This window comes from Gracilinanus agilis, chromosome 3 (assembly GCF_016433145.1).
Source record: "Gracilinanus agilis isolate LMUSP501 chromosome 3, AgileGrace, whole genome shotgun sequence".
Classification (NCBI taxonomy): Eukaryota; Metazoa; Chordata; class Mammalia; order Didelphimorphia; family Didelphidae; genus Gracilinanus; species Gracilinanus agilis.
In genome coordinates, this window is record NC_058132.1 from 588,340,188 (window position 1) to 588,357,237 (window position 17,050).

Consider the following 17,050-nt stretch of genomic DNA (forward strand, 5'->3'; position numbering starts at 1 on the left):
GACTTAATCTGGTCAATTATACAGAATTCTGCTACAATCTTTCAAATATCCTCCTCCTTCAGTCTTCTTCAGGTCAGCCATATCAGTTATCACCAGCTAGTTACAGCTGAGCTCCAGTTCCTGAGCATATTCCAGCAGAGCCCAAGAGAAAGCAGACAGGACTACCCTTCCTTGTTCCCCACACACCATTCAAGCCTCCCCTTTATTATAAAACTTCTCCGAAAGCAAAGAGGCCCGATACTTCTATATATACATATATACACTCTACATATTATTATTTTTCTTCTATCCCCTTCAAGGATGACTTGGTGTTTGTCTTATCCTGATTTCACCGATATTAAAATATTGAAATATAGGAAGAAATGGTGCCGTGTAATTCACATCAATTTTCACAAGTCATTATCATATTGATTTATATCCTTTAGTTTTTTTTTTTTTTTTTTTTTTTTTTTTTTTTAATTTTAAACCCTTAACTTCTGTGTATTGACTTATAGGTGGAAGATTGGTAAGGGTAGGCAATGGGGGTCAAGTGACCTGCCCAGGGTCACACAGCTGGGAAGTGTCTGAGGCCGGATTTGAACCTAGGACCTCCCGTCTCTAGGCCTGGCTCTCAATCCACTGAGCTACCCAGCTGCCCTATCCTTTAGTTTTTAAAAAGCTTTCAAAACATATATTTGGTTTTTTAAAAGCTTACCTTTCTTCAAAGGAAAGAAAACTAGATTCCATACCTGAATTTTCTCCATGAAAAGATTTTACTGACCTCCAGTTGTTCTCCCAGATGTTACTTCTAAAATAACATCACTCTTGTCATCCTTCTCCTTCGGTACTAGAGCCTGGAAAAGCTAAAGGGGGAAGTGGACACATTCTAATTTTTATGTGCTAAGAGAATATATTCATTTTCTCTCGGTCACTTTGTATGACGCTTGTGACTAATAGATGCTACACAAAAATCTCAAAGCATTTAATAATTAGCAAGGTAACTAAGGATCATGGTCTCTAAATGCCAAATAGACTGTGATCAGGATGATATTGGACATGAAATAGATGGTCATTTCACATTGACAATTCATTGGCAATTAATTCAAGAGATTCTATTTCCTGGCTTCATTTTCTAAAATGTTGACCATTGGCTCAAAGCACAAAGTCTCCTATTCATTTTCCGTCAATTTGGGTTATTATAATTATTTTCAGAACACTAGTTTCATTCATCCAAAGGAAAAAAATAAAGCTTTGAAAACCTTTCCTTAGAGGAGATAAAAGCTTTTTTGACATGACTGCTCATTCCCTCTTCCTCTGGTTGAAAGCAGGGACACTAGGTCCTGCCTTGATTTCTTGGCACGCAGTCTTGTTTGAATAGTCTTTTTAGGGGGCAGCTAGGTGACTCAGTGGAGAGATGGGGTGTCCTGAGTTCAAATTTGCCCTCAGATACTTCCTAGCTATGTGACCCTGGGTAAATCACTAAGCCCCGACTGATTGGTCCTTAATACTCTTCTACCTTAGATCCAATACACAGTATTCATTTAAGATGGAAGGTAAGAGTTAAAATTTTAAAAAAGAGACTTTCTGAAATCCACCCTCAGATAAAAAAGGCTCAAACAGAATTTCTGAGGCACAACTGAAAATGGAAATTTCTTAATAATAATTTAAAAAATAACCCAGGGAAGAAGGGAAAACATTTCACAGCTGCCCAAACACCTTTCCAGATGAAACTAATAGGAGCTACTGAGACTGATTATGATTTTTTTCAGATGTTTTCTGACTTATAGAGTTCAAACTGTAAGCTATGTTGTCTATTAGAAATACTGTCATGATGTTTTAGCCTCATTTTTAAGTCTGGGGTAACAATAAACTAACTCTACTGCCTCTGCCATTTTTAGGATTTCTAGTTTGGTAAGAAATAAAAGCAGGTTGGTGACCACAGAACGTGTTTACTACTCTGGCTTAGCCAAGACAGCTTTGGATAAAGGAAGGATTCACTATTGGCATATAAATTGATAGAGGGACTTTGGAGTTGATCTAGTCTAGTCCTTTCTTACATTCTACCTCAGTAACTAGTCTAAGACAGAAGGGCAAGAGCTGGGCAATTGGGATTAAGTAACTTGCCCAGGCTCACAGAGCTAGGATTTGATTTGATTACAAGTCTTCTTGACCCCGGCCCTGGTGATCTACTGACTGTGCTACTTAGTTAATCCTCTCTGTAAGACTCAGTGAAGTTGAGGCAGCTAAGGTGGCTTAGTGGATATAGTGCCAGGCCTAGAGATGGGAGATCCTGGCTTCAAATCTGGCCTCAGAAACTAGCTCTCTGACGCTGGGCAAATCATGTAACCATGTTTACTTCCATTTCATCATCTGTAAAATGAACTGGAGAAGAAAATGGCAACCTACTCCAGTATCTTTGCCAAGAAAATCTTAAATAAGGTCACAAAAGGGGGCAGTTAGGTGGCTCAGTGGATTCAGAGCCAGGCCTAGGTATGGGAAGTCCTGGATTCAAATCTGGATTCACATATTTCCTACCTGTGTGACCCTGGGTAAGTTGCTTAAACCCAATTGCTTAGTCCTCACCTCTCTTCTGCCTTAGAATCTCTATCAATTCTAAGATAGAAGGTAGGGTTTAAAAAAAAGCTTAATAAAGTAACATTTAGAAAGTAATATGAACTCCAAAGCCAAAAGCTCTCAATTAAAGCAGTGATTTGTGTGATGCCTATGAAGAGTAGGGATTACCTCTCCGCAGAGTCTGTTAATCTTTTGATCAATTGCTTCTCTTTCTTCAAAAGCAAGTTCAAGCAACTGTTTCTCATCCTGTTCATTCAAACCTAAAAAGCAAAAAAAAACCCAAAAAACCCTAAATAATGGTACCTTCATGGGAAACTATAAAGAGCTATTTTTACTTATTAGATGGGTTCAATTTTAGTGACTGTAGAAAGTGATTAAATTCAATAAATATTTATTAAGTGGCTATTATGTAATAGGCCCTAAGTGTTAGGTCAGGAATAAAAAGACAATAAGGAAAATAAGCCTGTACCTCAAGGAGCTTACATTATACTTTCTGCTACCTCCTGAAAGGAAGAAGGGAGCCTAGTGTGGCAGTAACAAAAGTGAGGCTGACAAAGAATGGGAAATAGTGTAGTGGAAAGCATGAGGCCATTTTGCCTTAGATCTGCCATCATCATGTATATTCCTTCCTTCCAAACCTTCATGAACCCGTTTGGGGTTTTCTTGAAGTTTGCCTTTTCCTTCTTCAGCTCATTTTTACAGATGAGGAAACTGAGGCAAAAAGAGGTGAATGACTTGCTGAGGGTCACACAGGTAGTAACTGTCTGAGGCCAGATTTGAATTCTAGGCCATCTCTAGGCCTGGTTCTCTGTCCTTTGAGTCAGCTAGCTGTTCCTTACTATAAGTTTTTGTTACTGTTGTATTTCTGTTCTATTATATGCATATGTATGTTGTGTATGTATGTATGTACATATATATACATGTATAAAAATAATTATAATTGACTTACTTTTACACATTGATTCTAAATCTTCAATTGCTTTTTCAGACTCTTGAATTTCTTTATAGATGGCAGTAAATTGTGCCAACTCAGCATGTCTTCTGCTCATGGTACTTCGATCACCATCACTCACAGAGACATGATGCAATAATCTGTCTAGCCTCTGATATTCTCCAGTCAGGTCCTCCACATATTTCTGGAGTCCTTTATGTTTCCATAATATTCTGGTGTCTTGATGGCAATAACTCCTTGACCAATTTCTATGTAACGGAGAATAATAATTGTGTTTCCAGTTTGGCATTAAAATATACTGCTTTGGGTTAAGTCTGGTCCTTCTGAATAGATGAGGAACAAGGTGGTAGAAACGACACTGCTGGTAATAATTAATGGAAAGTTTCCAAACACTCAGGTAATGACGCATTTCAGCATCTGAAATTAAACACAATTATTGAAACAAAACCTATTTGCTTCTAGTTAATTATCATGAGAATTATAAATCTGGTTGGACCTCAAAAATGTTGTCTAGTCTTCCCACTCACCTGAATCCTCTTCATAAAGCCCTAATATTTATCAGCTTATAAAATGACCCCTCCATACTTCTCTGAGTAGTAAAATAGGAGTAAAAAACTGATTGAAAGCAACATGATTTTCTATCTGGCCATGTCTCCTAACCAACCTAGGCAAATGCATAGGACTTCTGATATAATAATAATAATAGATACCATCTACATAAGGCTGTGAAGTTTACATATAGCACTTTTCCTACAACAACTCACTAACAAACTTATGAGCAGGAAAGTCTAGAAAACAGCCATTTAAAAAATCACCTCCAAACTCTAACCCTAGTTCTTACTGTGTTGGTGAACAATTGGAAAGAATATTACATACAGCATAATATAGAAAACAATTATCCAGGCTTGTGGTCACAGAAATGAGTAATATAAGGAAAATATATTGTGTCTGGAACTCAGAAGTTTATATGTAGATGGAGTTAGCAGATATAATTAGATTAATTTGAATCACAGGAAAAATATAATTAACCAGAAATCTATTGTGTAAGGCTATGTAATGAACACATTTTATTAGTTCTTATTTATAATACCTTATGGTTACAAAGTAATCAAGATAATAATAAATTATTTTTAATAAACTAATTGAACAGATATTTAAACACCATAATAACTCTGTGAGGTAGGTAGAGCTATTAATATTCCCAATTTTAAGGAAGCTTAAAAAAAAGCTCAGGGTGTCAAGACTCAAATCCAGGTTTTCTGATTCCAAGGCCAGAGTTATTTTTTTTTTCATAATACCACCATCTCATTGAATTTCACTTAAAAGGAGCCTCTAATCAATGACAGAACAGAGGTAATAAAAAATTGAAAGTAAAACCACTTAAAACCTATAACTGATGTTTTTGGGTTGCTTTACCCAGTGGCATCAAGTACATTTGAATAACACACCACTCCAAGGACTCTTGGACAATTGTTGCATAAGTGAAAAAAGGAGGAAACCATAGATTTAAAAAATATATCCTTTTGGGTCTTCAGGAGAGGTTGTGGGGCTGGAGATTCCTCAAAGTCATGAACTTCACTGTTGAGAAACAAGTGAAGATGATTACTCTGAAATCTAACACAAGAGGTCTTAACTTTTTTTATGCTATGGATCTCTTTAGTAGTAAAGTGAAGCCTATGGACCCTTTCTTAGAATACTGTTTTTATGTGCATATAATAAAATATGCAGGATTTACAAAGGAAACCAGTTATGTTGAAACAGTTATTTTTTTTCAAGTTCAGAGACTCCTAGATTAAGTATCTCTGATTCTTAAGATTACATGGCTTTCATATACCAGGAATAGCAACTGCTCAACCTCTAAGAAATAAGTGAATTGCTTGGGTATTGACAGTCCTCAGACTTGGCATCTCTTCTGACATGCTAAACATAAACTATTTCCAGGGTGCAGGACAAGGGAAGCTTCTTCCTGCAAGAGGCTCATGTGTGATCTAGTTGTCCCTTAGGTATAAAAGACATACAGTTCTCCCAGGAGGAGAAATCACTCAGGCATCGGCGTGATATAACTTTCCTTCTGGACTCTGAAAAGCTGAATAATAATGCAACCTCTGCAAAGCTTTCTAGGTCCTTCCTATGAAACTAACACACGAACAAGGGAAATTAAACGTGGAAAGTTCCCAGGCTTTTAAAGTGACTGTTGTCATAGCCATTCCTCCCGATATCTGTCTTACGGTCCCAGCCACGGAGAGGTCTCCCTAAGGGTCACTTTCATTTCCTGGGGAGTCCTCCCAAAGAGCTCCTGCATCTCTTCTTCGAGGGACTCCATCTTCACCCGTCCCTAGGCTACTACGTTAGAAACCTGGGGTCTTTTTGGCAACTCTTTCCCCAAAAGAGAGCAGAGGGAAAGCAACGAGTCTCAAAGGAACACAAATGACAAGGACAGAAGATCTGAGACTGTACCTTCGTAAGAGCGCAGCCATTGAAAAGGAAAGAGGAGTGGAGAGACAAACTACACCTCCCAGAATTCCTGCTTCTGAAGCACGAACTACAAATCCCAGTATGCTGTCAGGGGAACGGGGACTAGGAAGGCTGAAATTGATAAGGGATCAGTGAGTGTCTAAGTAGAAAAAGATATCAGTAGTTTTAGAGGAGGTAACTTAAAAGTACTTGTACATTCACATTCAGGGTTAGTAAGTATTGTAATGTCAGGAAACTCCGTATTACCTGGAATATATTGTTGAAATATTTTGTAATTAACCTTAGTTTTTCCATCTGAGATTTGGAGAGAATATTCTTAATATCAATATCACAAGTATATCTTTGGCTATATAGAGACATTTAAAGAGAAAAATTAGTTGTTTATTATCCGTGAAGGGATAAGAACTGGATTTATGATTGCATAACACATAATGAGTGATTAGAAAATGTTAGATATTGACTGACATATATTTCACCAATACAGGGTGAATTCCCTCTTCCAAAGCAGGGCAGGCACCTTCTCTTCCATTTAGTCTGGGAGAGTGTATCTTAATAATTAAGTCCAAACCACTTTTTAAAATTGAAATATCCAAATATTCATATCTTTTATTGACTTGAATTATCTAGCTAACTGCTTCAGTTCTTCATTTCATTTTTTATATGTGGACCTTTGACCTAAGTACAAGAAAGTGAGAAAAATTCAGATGTAGGAGTTTGGAGGAAAGGGTGAATGGGAATGAGAGAGACAGCATTCTATAGTGCTCACCTGCCATTTATTAAATGCCTATTGGGTGTAAAGCCTGGTGTTAGGTAGATACTAGGGATACAAAGACAAAAAAACTCTCAGCCTTTGAGGACCTTACTTTCTATTCTGGAAGGCAATGAGAAAAAAAGGAGTGAAGACAAGATAATCTGAAGAGATTAACTAACAATCACAATAGGCTTCTTGAAGAGGTAGCTTTGAAGGAAGCTAAAGCTTTGGAGAGGACAGGTGGAGGTTAGAAGGGAATGCATTCCAGACAAAAAAGGCCAGTCTATGAAAAAGACTAGAGGAAGGAAACAGATTACTAAGGGAAATGATATTTTAATTTCTAGATCAATGCACCTTAAATTCTCAGAATTAAATCTCTCCCTCTTAAAATCCCTGGCTTCCTTCAAAGGTAAATTTATGTGTTATATTTGAACGTAGGCCTTGCTCTCATACCACTGAGCCACCTAGCTGCCCTAAAAACTATCTTTTATCACATTCCGTATCAACACTTCAAGTTTTCAAGATCCGATATAACTTCTCCTCTCCCCAGTCTAATGTGATTTCCCATTATTCCGCAACCCACAATGTCTGCTGTAGTTAGGCTGATCACACTGGTCTATTAATATTCCCCATTCATTGTCACCTCTCTAACTCCTTAGGGTAAAGACAGAGAGAGAAAAGAGAAGTTAATCAACAAATATTTACTATTTATTTATGTGCCCAGCATAGTGCTAATTACTGACTGAGGATATAATAATCTTGGAAGATATGGTTCCAACATTTAAGAAGTTTACATTCTTGTATATCTGGAAACATAAGAAGAAACCCAGGATAATAGGATTTTAGAGAATTTTGAGGATGAATAAGTCCAGAGGTACAATGTCTTTTTTTTAAAATATTTTATCAATTACATGTAATAACAAATTTCCACATAAGTTTCCTGAAGTTATATGATCCAAACTATCTTCCTTCTTCCCATCCCTCCATCCTTCTGGAGTTGTCAAGCAATTCAATCTGGGTTACACATGTATTATCATGCAAAATATATTTCTATATACAATGACTTTTCTAAGGTTCCAAAGGTAGTAAGTGCCTTCTTTACCTGGCACCTTTGAACATAGCATATTCGACAGTCAGTAAATAAGCATTTATTAAGTCTTGACTAAGTGCCAGCCTCTTTTCTACATGGTAATGGAAATACAAAGAAAGGGAAAAACCAGGTTCTGGCAAGGCTCATAATCTAATGAGGGATATAACACAGAAACAATTATGTATGTAAGAGATATCTACAGAGTAGATGGAAGGTAATCTTGGATGAAAGGGAAGATATAAGATGAAGAAGGCGGCCTGCCTCTCCTGAATAGTATTTGAGCTGAGTCTGGAAGGAAGATGGGGGAAGCCAATAAGAGGAAGTGAGGAAGCATCCTAGTCATGAGGGGCAACTAGTGAAAAGGCAGAGAGTAGGGAGCAGGATCTCAAAGTTGGCAAGAAAGCCAATGCAGCTAGGTCATAAAGTAAGCATATAATTAAATGATAATTTATTTGTTTTTTATTTCAAGTACTAGGTGGTGCAGTGGAGAGAGCACTGGCCTGGAAATCTTCCTGAGTTCAAATCTGGCCTCAAATACTTACAAGCTGTGTGAGCCTTTTAATCCTGGTTGCTTCCATTTCCTTCTCTATAAAATGAGTTGGAGAAGGAAATGGCAAACCATTCCAGTATCTTTCTCAAGAAAATCCCAAATGGGGTCACATAAAGAAGCAACTAGTAGCCCAGTAGATTGAGAGCCAGGCCTATAGATGGGATGTCCTGGCTTCGAATTTGACCTCAGACATTTCCTAGCTGTGTGACCCTGGGCATGTCATTTAACCCCCATTACTGAGCCCTTATGGCTCTTCTTTCTTGAAATCAATACACAGAATTGTTTCTAAGATGGAAGGTAAGAGTGCAAAAAATAAAACAACTGAATAAAAAAATGAAAACAACTGAACAACAACAAATATAAACTTCAAAGTGGCAATACTCTTCTTCCTCTTGGAGAAGGCAAACATATTTTTTTCCTTATGGGACAATAATAACAATTGTCCTTGCAAACTCTAAAGTGCTATGTAAACATCATTTATGCTTATACATAGCATGGTACAGGAGTAGACATCAGGGAAAAGAGGGCCCTGCTTCTCACCTGACACTGGGCTATGGGATCCAGGACAAGTCTCTTAACTCGCCAGTATTCTAGGCCAGTGGCATCAACCTCAAATAGAAACAGCAGCCACTCATCCACACCTAAGGATCCCTGTGGATGGCATGCTGACTTAAATTTTAAGACGTAATTTTGTATTTTTATTTATTTTATTACTATTTCCCAATTACATTTTAATCTGGCTCCAGTAGGGTAGCAGTGAGCAGGATGCTGCATATTCCACACCTCTGTTCTCTTTAACCTCCTAATTGCAGAGAAGATGCTGACTTGCCTCAGTAGGACCTTCTCACTAGGGAATACTGTCATCTAGGAAGTCTCAAACTTTTGGATCTCAAGACCCATGAATAACTTAAAAACAAACAAACAAACTCTTACCTTTGGGGCAGCTAAGTGGCTCAATAGATTGAGAGCCAGATCTAGAAACAGGAGGTCCTGAGTTCAAATTCTACATTAGACATTTCCTAGCTGTATGACTGACTGGCAGAAGAGAAGTAAGAGCTAGGCAATGGAGGTTAAGTGACTTGCCAGTCATACATCTAGTTGTCCCTCTTAAAAATTATTGAGATTCCCCCAAAGAGTATCTAAAATAATCAATATTAGATATCATCAGTTTTAGAAATTTTGCCTGATAATTTTATATACTTTTAACATGTTATGGTCTACAAATTTAAAACATATTAATTCATTAAAATAAGTCTATTACATGTTAATTAGTTGTAAAAAATATAAAATTTTATTTTCAAAAAGCAAAAACTAGTGAGAAGAATGGCATTATTTTACATATTTTTGCAACTATAATGTCTGACAACAGATGGTAGTTAGATCCTCTTTTCTACTTATACATTCAGTCTGTCAAAATAATCTGTATACTTTCATCTGTTTGTTTAGCACATAGCAAGTGCTTAGTAAACGTTTGTTGACTGAATGACTGATTGATATATTGCTTTGGCTGAAGAACTTGAAGACAATAGAGCCTCACGGAGACCTGTGGCTAGAAAAGAGAATGTTAATGGATTATATTATCTGGATATTGTTGGCCTATATTTTCTGTATATTCAACTATATATATTACTTACATTCAATAATATTGTCTTTTTAGGTGCTTAATAAGTGTATATATGTTTTCTGAAAGTTATAAGATCCAAATTGTTTCCCTCTCTCCCTCCCCGAGATGGTCTGCAATTTGATCTAGGTTATGCACGTATTATCATGCAAAACATTATTTCCAAACAATTCTGTCTTAATATTGTTATGAAACAAGTTTGGACCTTGGTCGGTACTTTTCAGAAACATTGAAACCCCGGACACCAGTCGGGATCCTTATTCTTATTTAAGAAGCCCAAACTTGGAGAGAGAACTGACCTACTGCTCCAGAGCTCCCTCTACCGGTTTTCTCTCACCGCCCCGTCCCCCCCGTCGCTTAGCCCAAGCATCCAAGCATCCACGCGCACGCGCACGCGCACCCTGCCATTTTAGCCGGTCGCTGAGCCTCCGCCTCCGCCCCTGCCCCGCCCCCGCCCGATGTAAGGGGAGCCGGCCCGCCAGAGTTCTCCAACCCCACCGCCCTTCCTCCCTTTCCCTCCCTTCTCTTTTCAACGCCTCAGCCCTCCCGTCCCCACGGCCTTGACCTTGGAGCCGCGTTTAAGCTGGGGGCAGATGAACTGACCCCGCGAGCGGGAGTCCGAGGAAAGGCCCCTTCGCTGTGGCGGCCGCCCCGTGCCCGAGCCCCGCGAAACCGGAGCCCTGGGGTCTCGCCCCCGCCCTGAGGCCCCGCCATGCCGTCCGTACAGCTGCCGCCCAAGGAGAGTAACCTCTTCAAACGGATCCTGGTGAGTGGCCGGGAGCCGCCCGCCCGCCGCTCCTGCCGCCCCGGTGCGCTGTGCACGGCCCCGGGGCGGCGGGCCAGGCCTCGCCTCAGCTTCTTTCTTTGTCCCCGGGGCCCTCCACGGGCGCGGGGCCTCCCTCCTCCCTGGCCCGGCCCGGTCACGGGGCCCCGCCAGCCGCAAGCTCCCCCTCCGCAGTCCAGGGAGCATCTTCCAACTTACTCGACGCACTTCCTCATTGGATTTCGCCGGGATCCTCCCGCCTTCGGGACTCGGGTCCCGCACTCTTTAGCATGGTTGCTGCAGCACTCATCAGTCCCAAGTGGCCCGTTCCCATCCCCCTAGGAAACATGCCCCAAGAGCATTTCCAGAAAAAGAGGCTTGGGGCTACCTCTCTTGGAAGAGAGCTCTCCTTTTAACAACTTGTTCGGAAAAGTGATTTTCTGTGAACTCCGTTCGAGGCGTACGCGCACCTCTTTTCTTAGCATTATCCTTTGAGGAGGCGCTGAGCGCTGCCCAGATCCGCTGAGGCTGCATGCGTGTGAGGGCTCTGGGGGGCATTCCAGTATTGGGGCCAAGGGCTCAAGCTGGGGTGGGGAAATCATCCTGGTACTGATCGATAACAGCTATTGCTGTGACAGGAAGGGAGTGGGCTAGCCTTCCGCACATTTTCCAGTTGTATTACTGCAGTGGGAGTCAAGGCTATAGTCTTGATTCTAGTTTTCTCACTTTTAAGACCTTAAGGCTCACATTTAGAACTACTAGCCCTAAAGTTTTGATGAGTGTTGAGAGTGAGTTGATAGGTCTATCTACTTTTTTATACTGCCTAAATCCAGCCTTTCTGTTTTAAAGCTATGCACAGGCTGACTAGGTTCCACCACCTCTTCGCTATAAATAAAGTACTAATTTTAGAGCCGTTAGAATGAATCACAGGCAGACAAAAATTTAGAGTTGTTGCTCCAAGTTTTAATTGAGGGTGGCCTTCACACTTTGTTTTCCAGAATGTTAAAAGTATATATAATTTAACTTTTAAAGTATTACCCATTAAACAACATTTCTCAGAATAGCCAACAATTAAGAGAGATTACTAGGTAAAAGGCATTTAAAAATCTATAATAAAAGCATTATGGGTCACTTTCAGGAAGATATTTGGTGATATGAGACAATATGTTCTTTTTAGCATCATCTCATTTCAGGGAACAGAGTTGGGTAAACCGAATTTCTTTATTCTATTTTTACTTTTGGTCTGAAAACATTAAAGTTGTTTTGTGAAATACAATATATTTAAGGTGTTTATTTAATTTTCGAACTTTTGGCAAAATGCTTTAAAAACGACTAAAAGTTTTTCTTCTCATTGTATTGGGTTTTTCTGGACAGAGAAAATTGGTATGATCAACTCATAGACAAATATTACAGGCATTCTTATTTTATATAAGAAATGGATACCTTCAACTCGATTTTAATTTTACTTTTTATCTTATTGAGGAGGTATTTAGAGTCTAAAAAATCCATATCAGAGAATCCAGAGTGCTATAAGTTCCTACCAATCTAAAAAAGGCTTTGGTAATATCTATATATCTATATATATCTATTTATTTGTTTGGTATGAGGACAAGCCTGCTAAGTTCATAAAGGGTTGCCCTACCATCTGACACATTTTTAGGTGGCTTCTGAGGTTTCTTCCAAACCATGGAAACTCATGAAGTCTACATTAAAGTATAAAGGAATTTTCCTGAGATAAGTGTCTGTGCATCTTGGATACTTCATTTTTGTACATAATTCTTTGCATATTGACCATGTGAGCTTCTCGAAGGTCAGGACTATTTTTGCCTTTCTTTGGGCCTTTAGCAGTTAGCACAGTGCTTGGCACATAGTAAGTGCTTAATCAATTTAATAATAATACTTTAGCTTAAACTACTTAATAGTAGATGCTTGTCAACTTGATTTTGCACTTGTTGTTATGGAAGAAGTAATCACCCTGAAGTCGTGGATTTGAACTTTTGAAATTAGAAGTCATTAAATCTTATGGTTTTTCTTTATCCCCAGCTTGATTTTAGAAAATAATTAATTGTTCCCTTCTCAGAATACTTGCCATTGGGAAACAATGGGTTGATACAGAAGAGATAATCAAGTAATCAGTTAATATTTATTAATTGCCTTCTATATATACCGCCATTTTAAGGCAATACCAAAACAAAAGTGAAATAGCCTATGTCCTCAAGGAATTTACATTTTAACATAACAACATGTACATACATTTTTGTTATTCAGTCATGTCTAACTCTTATTGGTCCCATTTTCTTGGCAAAGATACTGGAATGGTTTGCCATTTCCTTCTCCCCATTTTACAGATGAGGAAACTGAGGCAAACAGGGTTAAGTGCCTTGTCCAGGGTCTCCTAGCTAGTAAGTATATGAGACCAGATTTGAATTCAGGAAAAGGAGTCCTCCTGACTTCAGACCTGGCATTCTAGCCATTGCACTATATAGCTGCCCATGTGGATAAATAGGTGTACACAAAATAGATACAAGATTATTTGAGGAGGATTATTTGAAGAGAAGGAGACTTCACAGAGAGGGTGATACCTGACCAACTAGGGATTCTAAGTGGAGGTGAGCAAAAAGTATATTCCAGGCATGCACTGGAGGGAAAGCATAGAGGTGGTAGATAGAAGACAGAATATCAGAAATTGCAAGATGGCTAGGAACATAAAGAGAAGTGATTGTGATAAGGTTGGAAAGTTTAGGTGGGGCCAGGATATGTATGACTTAAAATCAAAACAGTTGTTGAGCTTTATATTTGATTCTAGGTGGGTGGGGGTAAGGTGCCACTACCCTTTGAGTAAGGGAATGACATGATCAGAGCTGTCATTTAGAAAATTAACCTAACTCTGTGGAAGGTAGATGGGAATGGAAAGAGACTTAAGGCTCATAAGGAGGCTGTTCTGGTATTTCAACCAAGAGATATGAAGGCTTCAGTTTGAAGTTTGGTTATATTATGGTAGAGAAGAGAATTGATACAAGAAGAGATATAGAGGTGAAAAGGACAAGATTTGGCAACACATAGGACCTGTGGAATGATCATATTAACCTTATTTTTAATAAGAATTCACCATTTACGATGTGTAGGTTGTAGTACTACATATTACAAAAAGACCCAGTTTTAAGGAGCTTACATTTAGTTGGGAATATGTTGAATGCATTAGACGTAGAATACCTTGTTTTTTAAAAAGTATTTTATGATAGCATTGTGGACAAGATAAGACAGAGTTGGGAGGACAGGATGATGGCTTAGTTAGGTGTATTTGAAAGTGAAAGACTAGATCCAAAGAGTAGTGAATAATTGATTTATGTTCTATACAAAGGAAGATTCTAGTAGAGTACCTCAGGGATCTGATCTTGGCCCTGTTCTGCCCATTCTTTTTATTAGTGTTTTGGATGAAGGTATAGAAGTCAAGCTTATTAAATTTGTCTGTGACACAAATCAATTCAACAAATATTCATTGAATGCTTACCATATGCCAAGCCTAGTGCCCAAGCACTGAATATGAAGAAAGGCAAAAACAAAAAACAAAACAGTCCTTACTTTCAAAGGAGCTCTCAGACAACATGCAAATAGAATTGGAAGGGCCAACTCATCAGATGACAAAATTGAGGTTTTAAAGTGCCAGGAACAGTGCTGTGGATACAAGTTTAAAGAATGAAGCATAATCTATTTGCAATGAACATATGTTTGAATGGGGGAGACAATAAGCATTTATAGCTTGATGGATTACAGCAATCAAAGCATATTAATTTTCACTTTGGTTTATTTGGGTTTTTATTTTGGATTTTTGGGTCTTGTGTGAAATTCTATAACAAAAGTTAACAATATGGAAATATGTTTTGCATGATAATATATGTATAACCCAGATCAAATTCCTTACCATCTTCTGGAAGAGGGAGAAGAGAGAGGGAGGAAGACAATTTGGAACATATAATTTCAGAAAACTTATGTGGAAAATTGTTATTATGTGTATTGGTAAAATAAAATAAAAAACAAAAAACCAAATTGTTACATATTCATGTAAAAGAATATTGTAGTGCCATTAAATATAATTTGAAACATACAAAAATATGAAGACATATAAAGTGATGCAAAGTGTGATAGACTGAGGCATAATTGTATGCAAGTTGACTATAACTAAATAAATAAAATAAATTAAAAAGTCAGTATGACTTTGGACCATCCTCGAAAAATTGCCTATTTTGCTTGCTTGTTGCTTATTAATTCATTTGGTTTTACCTTGTAAAATGCTGTTGGTTTTGTTTAAGATTTTATGCTTATTTTGAATGCTTACTTGATTGTTTTGTTAATAGTTATTAAAATTTTAGTAAATTTTAAAAAGTGTATGTAGCATAAATATAAAATTAGTAAATAGAAATGACTATGTACAAAATAGTTAAATTTGAGGTTGTTTGGGAGGAGGATGAGCACTAGAAATTGGGATTAGGAAAGACTGTGCAGAAGACAGTGTCTCAGCTGCATCTTACAGAATGAGAAGGTCTCTGAGGCTTAAAGAAGGGAGGGAAATATTTGGGCTGGCTAGTACAAAACGCCCAGAGATAGGAATTGGAGTTTGTCAGAAAGAGAAAGACAGCTTGGCTTCATCGCAGAGTGTGGGAGAAGGAATATTGGCCATTAGGACAGGAAAGATAGATTGGGCACAAATTGTTGAAGGGCTTTAAAGCTAAACAGAGGAGTTTATGCTTTATTTTAGCAGCAATGGGAAGCCACTGGAGTTAGCTGAGTAGGAGACCCACATAATCTGATCTAAGGCAAAGAAAGATCAGCCGGCAAGCAGTGCAAAGGATAGACCAGAGCAGTGAGAGACTTGAGGTAGGGAGACCATTTAGAACTGGGGTCGGCAACGTATGGCTCTCGCTGGCTCTTTTGAGGGCCAGATATGGCTCTTTCTGCAGGAGCCATAAAGTCAATTTTTTTTCAGGCGCTGTTAACAGGAGCGCACACTGTGAGCACTGTAAAGCTCTCACGAAATTACATTTTAAAAAATGTGGCGTTTATGGCTCTCACAGCCAAAAAGGTTGCGACCCCTGCTTTAGGAGATGCTTACAGTAATTTAGGTTACAGGACAGGGCTTATTATTAGCTGTCTGAATGTAGAGAAGGGGTCAGATACCAGAAATATTATGAAGGTGAAAGTAGCACTTACTGGATATGTGGATTGAGGAAATGTGAGAAGTCCGGGATAATACCATGATGAACTTAAGACAATGGAAAAATGTGCTTTTGTCAGAAATAGGAAGTTTAGAAGTGTAACGGGTTTAGAGGGAAGGGCAACAAGTTCAGTTTTAGACATATGGAGTTTTAAGATGGTTTGGGGTGTTGTGAGGAAGATTAGTTAGTAATAGTGTTGGACCTAGCAGGAAGGGCTGGAGGATTCCAAGATGGAATGAAGGAGCAGGACGTAGGGCTTGTGCTCTGGGAGAGACTCCATTAGTGGTTGGCACAAACTTGCTAGCTCTGGGAGATCTTAGAGTTAAGGACACCCTGCATCAAGATTCCCTGGGATCCTAAGTGGTGGTGGTTTTCAGGAAGTGGACAAGACCTGCAGAGCTGCACCAAGTGGAGGAGGGGTTGTCCACTTGCTGAAAGCTACCACCACTCAGGATCACAGGGAATCAGGATGCAGGGTGTCCTTAACTCTAAGATCTCCCAGAGCTAGCAAGTTTGTGCCAACCACTAATGGAGTCTCTCCCAGAGCACAAGCCCTACGTCCTGCTCCTTCATTCCATCTTGGAATCCTCCAGCCCTTCCTGCTAGGTCCAACACTATTACTAACTAATCTTCCTCACAACAGGGGACATCCAATTGAAATACCCAATAGGAATTTGGTGACATATCTTGAAGCTGAGGTGAGAAAATGTGCCTGGATATATAGATCTTTGATTCATTTTTTTTGTTTGTTTTTTTAAACCTTTAACTTCTGTGTATTGGCTCCTAGGTGGAAGAGTGGTAAGGGTGGGCAATGGGGGTTGAGTGACTTGCCCAGGGTCACACAGCTGGGAAGTGTCTGAGGCCGGATTTGAACCTAGGACCTCCCGTCTCTAGGCCTGACTCTCAATCCACTGAGCTACCCAGCTGCCCCCATCTTTGATTCATTTTTATAACGATGGTAATTAAAACTTGTGACAGCCCATGAGGTAGTCAAGAGTGTAGAGAGAAAAGAAGAGAGCCCTGGAGTATATCCATAGTTAGAGGGCATGATATGAAAGATCCAGAAAAGGAGACTGAGGACT

General features: G+C 39.0%; 2 protein-coding genes across 3 annotated transcripts in view; one reads left to right on the forward strand and one right to left on the reverse strand.

The window, feature by feature from the left end:
- The window catches only part of MTRF1 (mitochondrial translation release factor 1), a 34,871-nt gene extending 28,791 nt beyond the window's left edge, over positions 1-6,080 (reverse strand). The window contains exons 1-4 of one of the 2 annotated variants that reach the window (XM_044667384.1): positions 5,963-6,080; positions 3,503-3,922; positions 2,722-2,813; positions 761-842 (exon numbers count right to left, since the gene is read on the reverse strand). In XM_044667384.1, the coding sequence (XP_044523319.1) occupies positions 761-842; positions 2,722-2,813; positions 3,503-3,914 (586 nt within the window). In that variant the 5' untranslated portion in view covers positions 3,915-3,922; positions 5,963-6,080. The remainder of the gene's footprint in view (positions 1-760; positions 843-2,721; positions 2,814-3,502; positions 3,923-5,962) is intronic. The other variant, XM_044667383.1, reaches the window with a different exon arrangement.
- Positions 6,081-10,514: 4,434 nt separating this feature from the next.
- Positions 10,515-17,050, forward strand: part of NAA16 (N-alpha-acetyltransferase 16, NatA auxiliary subunit) — a 90,003-nt gene continuing 83,467 nt past the window's right edge. The window contains exon 1 of the mRNA XM_044670611.1: positions 10,515-10,758. Within this exon, the coding sequence (XP_044526546.1) occupies positions 10,705-10,758 (54 nt within the window). The 5' untranslated portion in view covers positions 10,515-10,704. The remainder of the gene's footprint in view (positions 10,759-17,050) is intronic.